A 12,726-nucleotide genomic window follows, 5' to 3' on the forward strand; every position below is an offset into this window, starting at 1 on the left:
AAATGGTTCAAAACTCTCACACACATAGTGGAGAATAAATGTATACGGTTCAAATCTCAAACACATCTCCACCGTTCATTTCTAACACACTTCTACTATCTTGGTCTCTTATCTCAAATTCTAACTTGAGCCTTGAGGTCTCACTGGACTCTGTCCGACTCCAACCACCATTTTTTCCCGTCGTAACTTTGTCTTCTTCATTAGTCTGTACATTATGTTCACCTCAAAGATGTCGGCATGGCTATGGCAAAGATGACCAAGAAGGACGAGGACATCACCGCCTCCTTCAATGGCCTCACAGAGAAGAAGATCGATGTCCTTGCCAATTGGGAGAAGAAGTTCAATTATGTAATTGAAGCAAAATAAGTGCCTTTGGGAAAATCTCCTTCTGGTATGTATAATTTTGTTTTGATTTATCAATTGGTGTAATTTGTAATGGCAAGGGGGGATGTCTTGGATCCGTAAGGAAGATGATGTCTCTCTAGTTCGATCTGTGTGTGAGGGTCAGCAACTCCAATTGAAGCTAATGATGTGGCTGGGCTCAAGCGTGAATTGCAAGCCTTGTTAGACTCGTGAACCTGGCCAGAAACAGGTTCGGTTAGGTTCGGTTCCAGATTCAGAAACTCCATTACTCGACCTGCCCCACCCCATTGCATTTTAAAACAGGTCCGATCCAATCCCTCCAAATTTAGGCCCCAACCCGACCCATGCTCACCCCTAGGTTAAATAGTTCATGGAGCTAAATGGGAACGTGGGTGGGACCAAAACTGATGTGGACGACTAATTGGTTATTGCTTCGTTTCATCTTTTGCTATCGCGTTTCGCAAATGGCTGGACATGAATTTAACAAGTTTTCAGGTCAACACGATAATGAATCAGGTTGTTATTGAATAACCCAATAAGCACATATTAAGAAAACAGGTCGATCCAAATATATATATGAGTACACCGTTACACGATAAGAAAATTATTAATTTAATAATTTTAGACATAGATGTTCTTTCTTGGTGACAAATGGAGGGCTTTCATTATCCGATACTTTCTCGGTTAGCAAGAAATGTGTTAATAATTTCCATTTCAACTTTTGCATTAAAATCTGCATTTAGTATTGGGGCTAGAGTACTAGATCAGTATCGTTGTTCATTGTTGCCAAATACAATTCAAGCTTGTTGTGCACACGAGATTGACAAGCCTTACTGAAAACATCATTAATATAACTCTTGACGACAATAGATCAAGCCAAAGTTTGAATACCATTTCTCCATGATGATCGATGAAATTTGAAGGATTTTGTAAAAAACGAAAAACAACATGCAAGCTTTGAGTTTCATTAACAAGGTTTTAACTTCTAAGAAAGGCTTCACAACCTTGAAAAGAAAAACTCCTTCATTTTGCATATCCTTGCACATTTGATATTTTATAGTAGTGTGTTGGTGCTTTTATATTAGGCACTTATTTTAGAGTATGTAGTACTTCAAGACAAATGTGTTTTATGTTTTGAAGTACTATTTATATGGCAATTTGGTATGTGCAAGTTAAAAAAAAAAAATTAACGGGTCGTAACATGTCAGGTCATTTTATCTGTTAGGTAAAATGACCTGAACTATTAAGAGCACGTTAAGATGATGAATGTGAGATGACACAACCTGTTAAGATAATATGTGTTATACGAAAACGACACGAACACGACAAACATGACTTGTTTACCGGGCCTAATGTGGAGTACCAGCTTGAAAACTGGGTACTTAGAAATTTTTCTCTATCAGTTAGCCTTTTAGGCATGTATGAGTAATGCTAGGGAGACTAAATTTTTAAACTAAATTTGCAAACTAAATGATGTGTCATAAATCGGAAGTAAGCACGTTAATCAACACTTAAGTAATAATTCAATTATCAATAACCACATCATTTATGTAGAACCATGATTTTCTAGAGTCGAGCTTAGCATCCACAAATCTAACCCATCTTTTCTTGTTATGCATCTTATGCGTATATGTAGGATAACTAATTTAACATGCTCGTAGGTTGATGACGTATTCCCTCTCCACACGTAGTATGAGAGTGAGGACTTTGGTGGACAACTGATGATACCCGTGGGCTCATAGCATAGATCTTCATTTATGAGCCTTCGTTCTTGGGGCTTGTCCTATACTCCCATGTGTAGCCCGCAATGCGCTCATTTGTCAAAATCGAATTTTATTTTTTCAAAACTTCAAACCATGCCCACATTATCCTAGTGTTATAATCAATGCAATAGATGATTTCATATGTAAATAATAGAGAGTAATTGCCACTTTGTACTAGATTAGCGGGTCGTACGAAAATTTAAAGCTTGAGAGAGATTTTAGTGTGCCTGAAACACGTCTTAATAGACTAAATATTTTAGTACAATTGATTGAAAATTAAATAAAATTCTTTTTCAACTTATTATATTAAAACACTTGAAATACTAAGTTGTGTTCTCACCGCATACAAAAATTTTCCTAAGCTTGATGCAATAAAATCAACTTTCGAAGGGGTGCGTCGGCCATGGACGACCGCACGCGGCACATAAAATAACCAGCCCCTAGAATTTGACTAACTGATGACCCATAGCAACTTTTAAAAATAGGGACACAAGCACAAAAACACATGTGTGGGTCCCATGAGCTTTTAAGTTAGGCTGTTTGTTGCGTTTCGTGGGGCAGAAGCGGTAAGCTGAAAGCTGTTTGTTTTAGATCAAAAATAAAAAATAAAATAAAAAAAGAAAGCTGTTTGTTTCAAAAGCTAGTAGGCAGCAACCAGTTCTAAACCAAACCACCTTACAAAGCACGTGCTATATTTTTCCAACGCACAGAAAAAACACACGAGGAAACTCGCACCACGCGTTAATGATTCGCGTGAGGTGCACCTTTTGCCCTCCCCCACGAAACCAAAACCAAGCTCCTGACGACGCACTTCCACTTCTGCCACGTGGGCCACACGACCGGATACGTGTATTTAATGTTAAAAGATTGAAAAAATAAAATATATTCTTGTTTTTCTTTTAGCAGATTTGTCGATTTCCTTACTAAACTTGTGTATTGAACTTTAATTTTAACGAATTATCTCTTGAATTTTTAGAATTAGTTAATTTTCTCATTTCTATTAATTAATGAAATTTTCTTTATCAACTAAAAAGGAATGAAAAGACTACTTAATCTTATATTACACAAAAAAAATATTGGGCAATAATGTAATTTCACAAGTCTAAATTTACCTCATCTATATGTGATGTTAAAATACTTCCAATATTAATAAAAAATAAAAAATAAAAATAAAAAAACCAAAAACAAAAACCTATCACTCACTTCACGTTCTCTCTCTCCCTCTCTCTGTCTCATTTTCTAAAAAAAAATGTGATCATACACACAAAATGTGTTAGGCAAATGTTAGTATAACTTAATTTTAGTCGATTACTTCTGAACTTATATAAATAGTTAATTTTTTCTTTAACGTTGAATTTTAAAATTTTTCATTCATTTTGATCACGTGAATAACACATTGTGACAGCCCGTCCCAGAAATATTACAACGTACGTGTGAAAAGACAAAATTGCCCCTAGTTCGATTTCTTCACGTTTATTAGTTGTTTTTGAGTTTGGTTGGCATGTTGTAGGCCACACACTTTCCCACACACCACAACCTTTCCTCCTGTTTCCTGCACACTGTCCCGAGTCCCCATTCCCTTCCCATTTCCTTTGAAACGTACGGACACACCCACAAACCCATCGAACCTTCACAGATCGTGGAAACCAAGACCATATTCATGCTCGTGAGGCTTGTAGGAGTCCAACCATACCTTTTTCAGGTAAGAATACCTTCGTTTTCACGTCGAATCCGCGATGCCCGATTTCGAGTACTGTTCATGCACACGTAACTTCTCACGTTTTAGGGAATTTCAAGCTTGTAGGAAGCTTGGTGAGATCCTTAGGAGGCTCGGGGTGGTTCGTTTGAAGGTTTTGGACATCGGGATCACGAGTTTCGAGGTTGGCCGGAGTTGGGGTGATTTTCCAGATGAGATTTCGTGGTTTTTAGCACTTGAAAGTGGTATGATTGTGTTCCTCTTGTTGTAAGCTTCATTTTGGTACCAATTTTGTGAAATTTGGTTGAAAAACGAAGGAGATATCGAAGTTTGAAATTTTCTCGATTTTCCGGCGCCGGAGGCTCACCGGAGAAGACAATGGAATATTCTGTCAAGAGATATCGAAGTTTGAAATTTTCCCGATTTTCTGACGCCGTTGACGGAAACCGTTAGGGATAACGGAATATTCCTAACGGCGTCAGTTGATGCCGTCAGCGTGCCAGGCACGTGCCTGCGCGTGGCCGGTGCGTGCAACGGTGAAAAATTATTTTAAAAATATGGGGATGTTCCTGAGGTTGAGTAGATCACGTTGGTGTATTCATACACCCCATTTGAGCATTGTATGAGAAGTTATTTCTAAAGGTTGGTTATGTGCTTTAAAATTAACGTTTTTACAGTTGTTTCGCATATAGGTGAGACGTATCCCGAGGACGAGCGTGGTCACTTGAGGTAGGGGGGTTACGACCCTTCCACTTACTAGTGAGTGGGCTTTTGGTTTTCCGTATATACCTATATACTTGTATTTTTCCTCAAAAATTGGTTTGAATTGTCATTTGCCATATGCCATGCATTAGATTATCGTTATTTATGCATCGTTAGTTGCCTTATTAGTTGTATATATATACATATGCATATTGGGTGCTGCGAACGCATAGGTAAGTGCCAGGTAAGTGTTATTCATGTTTACATTCAGTAGCGATTCGAGATGCTTAGAGAGCTCATAACCTGCACCTCCCGCACCACACGCTCAGCTTGGATCCAAGTTAGGTGCACAGTCCTGTCGTACAGACCACATTAGGTGGTTCGGACTCGTAGGTGACCCGCGATTATTCGCACAGCCTTCACGTGATCGTAGCACTAGAGCGTTTATATGTATTACACCCAGGCCTGTCGTACAGACCACTTTAGGTGGTTCCGACTCGTGGGCAGGTTTAGTTAGTTATTGAGATTTGAGCTCTAGATTCAGCCGTACAGGTCACGTTAGGTGACTCCGACTGCCAGACTATATGATATTGATATGATTTTCACCTGAGCACTTGCATTTCATTGTGTGATTTGGCATGGCATATCCTGAAGCATGATTGGTATATATATATATGTACATATGTTTATTTTCTGGGAAGTATACAGGTTTTACCGCGAGGGGTTAGAACTTATTTGTTAAATGGTTTTCGAAAAGCTTTGTTTTTGCCCACTCACGTTTTTGTTTTGCGCCCCTCCAGGTTCTAGTTGGCTAGCACGTTCGGTGGTTTCCAAGAGGGCTTTCCCGACATATCTGACAGACGATCACCAGCGTAGGATCACCTTCGGGTGTACTGTTGTTGCTTCATTTTCCTTTGGACTGCTTTAGGCTTATTGCTCTGAACTTGTGTCCCACTTACGCTAGCACTTGTTCTATTACCTTATGTATGCTAGTTTTTATTTATTCGTCACATGACATCTATATGTTGGCCCAAATGAATCTATGTGGCCAAAAAAAAATTAGATGGATGAAAATTAGATGAAAATTTTAAAATCCATTGCTAGAATGGGGAATTGGCAATTTAGAAAATTTTAAAGGTAATCGATTAAAGTTAAAGTTGAGAGGAAAAATTGACAATTATAAAAAGGAAAACTAATGAAAAGAACTTGAAAACTTTGAGTTTTAACAAAAATGACAAAATAAATGGTAAAGTGAATAGTATCAAAATTGATTTTTAGTGTAAAAATATGATTTTTTGTTAAATTAAACAGTATCAAGAGCTTTTTGTTAAAATTATCTTATAAAAATTCATGAAAATAATCAGCTATATTTAAAGTTAAAAAACAAAAAAAAAAAAAAAAAAAAAAAAAAAAGTAGCACATATGTACAGGACAAGCCGACAAATACTTGCTCTGTTTTGGTTTTTTTAATAAAGTAGGGCAAAATACCAAAGTGAAGTGCGAAAGCAAAACAGGGAGGATTTCCATATTTCTTTGTCGTCGCAAAGAAATTAAAACATAAGCGTTTTTCAGAAGCAGAAAAAAGGCGTATTCTTCCAAAGGAATCAGGTTTCGACGCCCCCCGTTTCGTTTCGTTCCGCTTCTTCTTCTTCTCCACGCAAAAAGCAGAGAGCAATCAGCACAAGCAGCAACAAGAAGCAGCGAAGATGCATTCGAATCACCTTCTTCTAGAAGAGCCAATCCGGATGGCCTCAATTCTCGAGCCATCCAAGGCTGTAAGTAAACTCAAATCCCTAATCCCTAATTCGATTTTTGATTCAGATTTGGTTTGTGAATGTTTTTTTTGTTCGTTAATTTAATACTTTGGTAATTTTTGCAGACTTTTTTTCCTGCAATGACGAAGATTGTGGGTACGCTCGGCCCCAAATCTCGATCGGTGGAGGTTATCGCTTCCTGCCTCAATGCTGGAATGTCTGGTATGCGATTTTATTCGCCAAAAGCAAATTAAATTTTGAATCTTTCGTTTTTTTGTTGGGTTTTGTTTAATGGATTTGAATGGTCTGGTTGGCAGTGGCCCGATTCGACTTCTCGTGGGGCAACCCGGAATATCACCAGGAGACTCTGGAGAATCTCAAGGCCGCTGTTAAGAGTACTAAGAAGCTTTGCGCTGTATGTTTTCTTTTAACTTTTAAGGGGATTTGATTTGTTGATTTCTTTTGTTTGCCAATTCCCATGCATGCCTGTGTTTTTCAGTTGTAAACAGTTTAATAAATGAATGAAGGCATTTATTTTTGTCTGTTGATCCTTGTTTTTCAGTGAATCCCGACATCGGATTAATCTTCTGCTTGTTTAGTTTTGATCTTTGGGACTATTTGAGAGTCATTCAACTGTTCTTTGGTCAGCATTTTTGAAAGAAATGAGAAACTCAATTATGAATTGCTAACAGGACAAATCTTCATAGTTTAACATCTGAGATTGCCATCAAAATATTTACTAACTGTGTTTTTAACAACTGTGGTTTTCTCCTTTTTGTGTGCTGAGTAATAGGAAGAATAAGCTAGTGACTGCATGCTAATGTTTGGCTGTTTATCAGGTTATGTTGGACACTGTGGGTGCTGAGTTGCAAGTCGCCAACAAAACTGGGAATCCTATTTCACTCCTTGGAGATGGACTCGTTGTTCTGACACCAGATCGTGGACAAGAACCATCCTCAGAGCTATTGCCCATCAATTTTGATGGATTGTCAAAGGTTTGCCAGCACCTATCATTTTATCACGGCATGCAGGACTTGGTTGAATATATAACAAAATTGATGAACAGGTTCAAAAACTAGTCAAGGTTAGGTTTAGGTCTCTTACTACTTATAATGCTGAAATCCGGTGGAGACGTTCATAGCTTTGGACATTGCGTTTCACCAAAATAAGTGAGGTTTTAGTAACAATGACTAAAATTGATGAACTTAAGCCTGTGAATATGAAGTTGATTGATGGCCCACGGTTTGGAGAACTTTTCCCAGTACTGTTTTCTCTTTGTTGTACATCACCAATAGACTTCTATTCTGCTGGTAATGCTTGAAATTATGGATCTCCTGATGACAATAAAGTAATTTGAGTGGCGCCATCACTAGTTTGAATTACGTGTTCATATATGGAAGACAGAGTCAGACCTATGTGTTCTCATGGTGACAGTAGGGATTATCTCAAAATGTCTCCCTTTAAGATAATAGAAATTTTTCTTTTACCTCTTAATGAGTTGGACACTGCAAGTTTCTATTATTATGTTGTTTTAGTTTATGTTATTTATTCATTTTTGTAGTAGTCCATACCGACATAAAATCTCCATAATATCACAAGTCAATCTTCAAATTGTTTTTGCAGGCGGTGAAGAAGGGAGATACCATTTTTGTTGGTCAGTACCTGTTCACTGGAAGTGAAACGACTTCTGTATGGTTGGAGGTAAAACATATATAGTTGGAGAATAAACTTGATAAAGAAATCTTTTTAGTTTGCTTCCCTGAAATTCCCCCACCCCTGAATCTGAAAAGTCCTGTTTCCACTGAAGAAAATCTTCACTATGGTCCAGTTGTTCGGAGTAAATTAGTATATGAACAAACCTAAAGGAACTTTACATAATCATTGAGGGAAGTTGGAAGGTCATGATTGGCTGATAATTTTTATTTTCAATTGATCAGGTTTCTGAAATAAAAGGAGATGATGTTGTCTGTTCTGTTAAGAATTCTGCAACATTGGCTGGTTCATTGTTCACTTTGCATGCGTCTCAAATTCACATTGAACTGCCTACTCTCTCTGATAAAGATAAGGAGGTAAGTTATTTTAACTTGCTGCCCTGACTACTTTTAATAGGTTTGTATAGAATGATTCAAGTCTCTATTAGTTCATTTTGGCCTGATGCCTTGACTGATTTATTGAGTGCTTGAATTCAATGCTTAATTCAAGGTTATAAGTAGTTGGGGACTTAAAAACAAAATCGACTTCCTGTCATTGTCATATACCAGGCATGCAGAAGATGTTCGCCATGTAAGTGTGATTCCAAGTTCCATGTCCTTGTATCAAGTCTCAACATCTGAATACTTTATATTATTTCATCATTTTTGAAGTGGGTTGTGGGAATAACTTGAGTATTGTTAATGGTATAATGCAGGCTCGTGAGTTCCTGAATAAGTTGGGCGACCTCAGTCAGACACAAATCTTTGCTAAGATTGAGAATATGGAGGTGAGGTTCATCTATTTTCAGTTCAGAATCTCAATTTTCCAATGACAATGCTGAGTACTGAATATTTATGTTTTTGTTTTGTTTTGTCTTGTTTTTATGCATTAGGGATTAACCCATTTTGATGAGATTCTGCAAGAAGCTGATGGTATCATCCTCTCCCGTGGGAACTTGGGCATTGATCTCCCACCAGAGAAGGTCAATTTCCTTAATTTTGAAGTAGAAGGTGTTTAAATATTTATTTGTTTTAAAAGAAGTGAATAAACTTTTTGTCTTTTACAGGTCTTTTTATTTCAAAAGGCTGCCCTTTATAAGTGTAACATGGCTGGAAAGCCTGCTGTGGTTACTCGTGTTGTGGATAGTATGACCGACAACTTGAGGCCAACCCGTGCTGAAGCAACTGATGTTGCAAATGCTGTATTGGATGGTGCGTCCCTATTTGACTCAACGAGTGCTTTAGAGACTACTTGTTAAGGCCCATTGAAGGGTTTACTTTATTATGGTTGCATCTACTAATGTCTTAGATATTCTCTTATTTTTTGTTACTGTTTGCCATTGTTTGCAAGTGCTCTGTTGACTAGAAAAATACGTTCTTTGTTTCCTAACTTAATTGTCTTGTGGGTGCAGGAAGTGACGCAATTCTTCTGGGTGCTGAGACTCTTCGTGGTTTGTACCCTGTCGATACAATCTCTACTGTTGGTAAAATTTGTGCTGAGGTAATCTTTTACTTGTAATTTTATTAATTCTTTGTTTGGTAACTTTCTATATCAATGCATATCATTTTAGTATATTGAGGATGATTGCCTGTGCTGGACATGTCATTAAATTGGCTTATCGCAATGCACTAAGTATGAAAACCACATTTTGTTTCATTTCCTTTACAAGTATAGTCTTTCCCAATTTTAATCCATGCAGGCAGAGAAGGTTTTCAACCAAGACTTGTATTTTAAGAGGACTGTCAAATATGTTGGAGAGCCAATGACACACTTGGAATCTATTGCGTCTTCTGCGGTATGACTTTTAATATGTTGCTCTTCTGATAATTTTATGTTGCCTCCTTTTGTAGTTAGTATTCTGGATGAAATTATTGCATGATTTTGTTTGGTACTTGAATTGCCAATGTTATCACTGTCTAGGTACGAGCAGCGATTAAGGTGAAGGCATCTGTTATTATTTGCTTCACTTCTTCTGGAAGAGCTGCGAGGTGTGTATTTGGTATCCTTGGAAATGCAGAGTTATCTGTTTGTAATTAATTTATTCTGATGTTTGGCATTAATAAGACAATCAATTTATGCTTCTTTTTATTGGCGAATGTCCTCAATTCTTTTAAGTCGTTCGTATTATGCAGATTGATTGCAAAGTATCGACCCACAATGCCAGTTCTTTCAGTTGTCATTCCCCGACTCAAGACAAATCAGCTTAAGTGGAGCTTTACTGGAGCCTTTGAGGTGTGCCCTTGACTCTTGAGTCTTTGATTAACTTCTAGTTCAATTACTGCTATGAAGTCTATCATAATGCATGCCATTTTGTGGTTCTTTTTCCTAAACTTATTTGGAAGTGCATTACATGTGCAAAGTTTGATGTATAGAAGATTGTTATCCATTCTTGTGAGATGGAAAGGTCTTGATGCTATGCATCTGTTCACTAAAGAGTCCAAGAAAAGTAAAGATGTTTACCAGTTTAATCACGACATTGCTAAATGTGAGTCGTAAAAAGCTTCTAAATCTCATGCATAATTTAAGCGTCATGTCAAAATCCAGGTCTATACTTTTGTTAGCTCGTTATTAATTAACTCCATTATGCTTTATGGGAAAGACAATGTTAGAATTCATAAATTGCAGCTGTAATATGGCTAATTAAATATCGCACATGATCAGATTTAGTAAGAATGCTATGCTCTGCTTCAAATGATTTCTGACTTGGGTAAAAAATGGGATATCTATGAAGTGTGACTTTTTTTGTAGAATTAAAACTCGTTTTAGAAGTTTGCATGTTAAAAAATGCATATTACTTATACCCATTCTTCTATTATCTGTTCTCTTATCATTTTAATCTGTAACCTCTTCCTAACTTCTTTTTCTCAATAACATACCAATTTGCAGGCAAGGCAATCACTTCTAGTCAGGGGTCTGTACCCTATGCTTGCTGATCCTCGACATCCTGTAAGTACCTTATTCCTGTAAATAGCGAAGGTCGTATGTAAATTTATAGATCTGTGGTTTCTGCTAGTTAACGTGATAGAGGGTCTTGAGTATCTATATTCATACTAAACTAGCTTGATCACTACACTTGAACATTGAGTTAGGTCTGCATGGTACTTGGAGCCACGAATGTTTGGCAAATAAGTATCCTTTTCTCTATTTTGGCACACCCTTGGTGGTGAAAAGAATGGGTTTGAGATCCAATTTTAATCACCACTCACCTGTATTGTTATTTCTCGGCCCGAGTGTTCAGACCCTGTCCTACCTGTTTGTAATGAGTTTGACTATAGATGCAAACCTGTAATTACCCTTTAGGTGGAATGTTGCGTTGGTCCTGCGTGGATCTTTTTCAGTAAATAATGCATGTTTGTTTATAAGCATGACAAGTAATAGTGCTATCAAACATTTAGTTTGTTACAGGTTTTACCATGGTATTGATCTAGTGTCACTCAATTTGTTGCCCCATATGTGATTTTGCAGGCCGAGTCTACCAGTGCAACAAACGAGTCAGTTCTAAAGGTCGCCCTTGATCATGGAAAGGCATCCGGAGTGGTTAAGTCACACGACCGTGTAGTCGTTTGCCAGAAAGTTGGTGATGCCTCTGTAGTCAAGATTATAGAGCTTGAAGATTAGAATTCTTCTTTACCCTCATTTTTGAGGCGTAATTTCCTATCTTCTGTTTTCGTGTCGGGAAATGGACCAATCATATCGCCCTCGAGGTTTATAGCCCTCAGGTTTTGGAGGCTTGGTAGTTGATTAATTGTTCTATGCACACAGTTGTAGTCATGGTGTACATGACCCCCCCTAAAAACAAAAAACAAATTTTGTGTTTACATATCAAAGTCGTTCAAGTCTCCAATAAAGATGGTTTTTTGTGATATTTGTTGTTCGGTTTTTTCAACTGAGATATTCGCCTTAAACTGAATGTTGTCCAAAGCGTAACACGACACTGAAAGACTGAGATTGGCACTTGACATTGCAAGTATGGAGTTCTGCTACATCCTTTCGGTTCTTAGCGAAATTGTCTATCTGAAACAATTAATGTCTTTCGTAACCAAAAGGAACAAAAAGGAGTTGCTTTTCTCGAATCTTCAAGGAGCAAGGGAAAAAGAAACAAGCGACCATCCAAGAAGAATAGATCATAAACACAAGGAAGCATCCAAAGAGCTTGGAGTGAAATTGGAGGTCCTCCACTTGGGTCATGACCTTGTAACATAGGGATGAGCTCAAGGGTAATGAACGTACTATATTTCCTCTTTTTTTTTTTTTTTTGTAAAGAGCCATTCACTAGGTTTCGAAAGTGTTAATATGTATGCATGTATACTCAAATGTTCTTAGTTAAACAAAAAATTTCCTTTAGACATAACACGTGCTAGCCTTAGTAGATTGTCCTACGGCTAAGATCATTTTAGGAATGAACATAAGAGAAAGGTCTCGTTGATCTAACTTACTTAGATCACTTCTCTCTTAAGTTGATTACATTCCTTGGATTATGTTATTGATTACACACAATACATTAAATAGTGATTAACAAAAAACAATGCCATTCCATTAAACTAAATAAGAGTTTGACAAAATAAGTTTTCCAAAAGATATTACATCAAACGAGTGGCTTTAAGGGGATATTTCTAACAATTAAGCCACGTTCTTTCGTTAAACATCAACAAAAAATATTGGCCGAATTGGAAAGAGGAAATTCCACTACAATATACTATGAACGTGGAAAAATGGAACAATACAAATCCTAAAGATGTTAAAACCAAAAGGTTAT

General features: G+C 37.2%; 1 protein-coding gene across 1 annotated transcript; it reads left to right on the forward strand.

Moving 5' to 3' along the window:
* The first annotated feature begins 6,138 nt into the window (after window positions 1-6,138).
* Window positions 6,139-11,833, forward strand: LOC103927662 (pyruvate kinase 1, cytosolic). Its single transcript, XM_009336603.3, has 16 exons — window positions 6,139-6,299; window positions 6,404-6,500; window positions 6,596-6,693; window positions 7,118-7,273; window positions 7,902-7,979; window positions 8,216-8,347; window positions 8,481-8,561; window positions 8,686-8,757; window positions 8,863-8,952; window positions 9,037-9,181; window positions 9,382-9,470; window positions 9,670-9,765; window positions 9,891-9,958; window positions 10,103-10,202; window positions 10,857-10,916; window positions 11,436-11,833. Exons 1-16 carry the CDS (start codon window positions 6,231-6,233, stop codon window positions 11,586-11,588), a joined length of 1,584 nt encoding a protein of 527 aa, XP_009334878.1. The 5' UTR covers window positions 6,139-6,230; the 3' UTR covers window positions 11,589-11,833.
* The last annotated feature ends 893 nt before the right edge of the window (window positions 11,834-12,726 follow it).

The sequence above is a fragment of a genome, unplaced genomic scaffold, assembly GCF_019419815.1.
Source record: "Pyrus x bretschneideri cultivar Hongxiangsu unplaced genomic scaffold, Pyrus_bretschneideri_v1 Contig45, whole genome shotgun sequence".
NCBI classification, from domain to species: domain Eukaryota; kingdom Viridiplantae; phylum Streptophyta; class Magnoliopsida; order Rosales; family Rosaceae; genus Pyrus; species Pyrus x bretschneideri.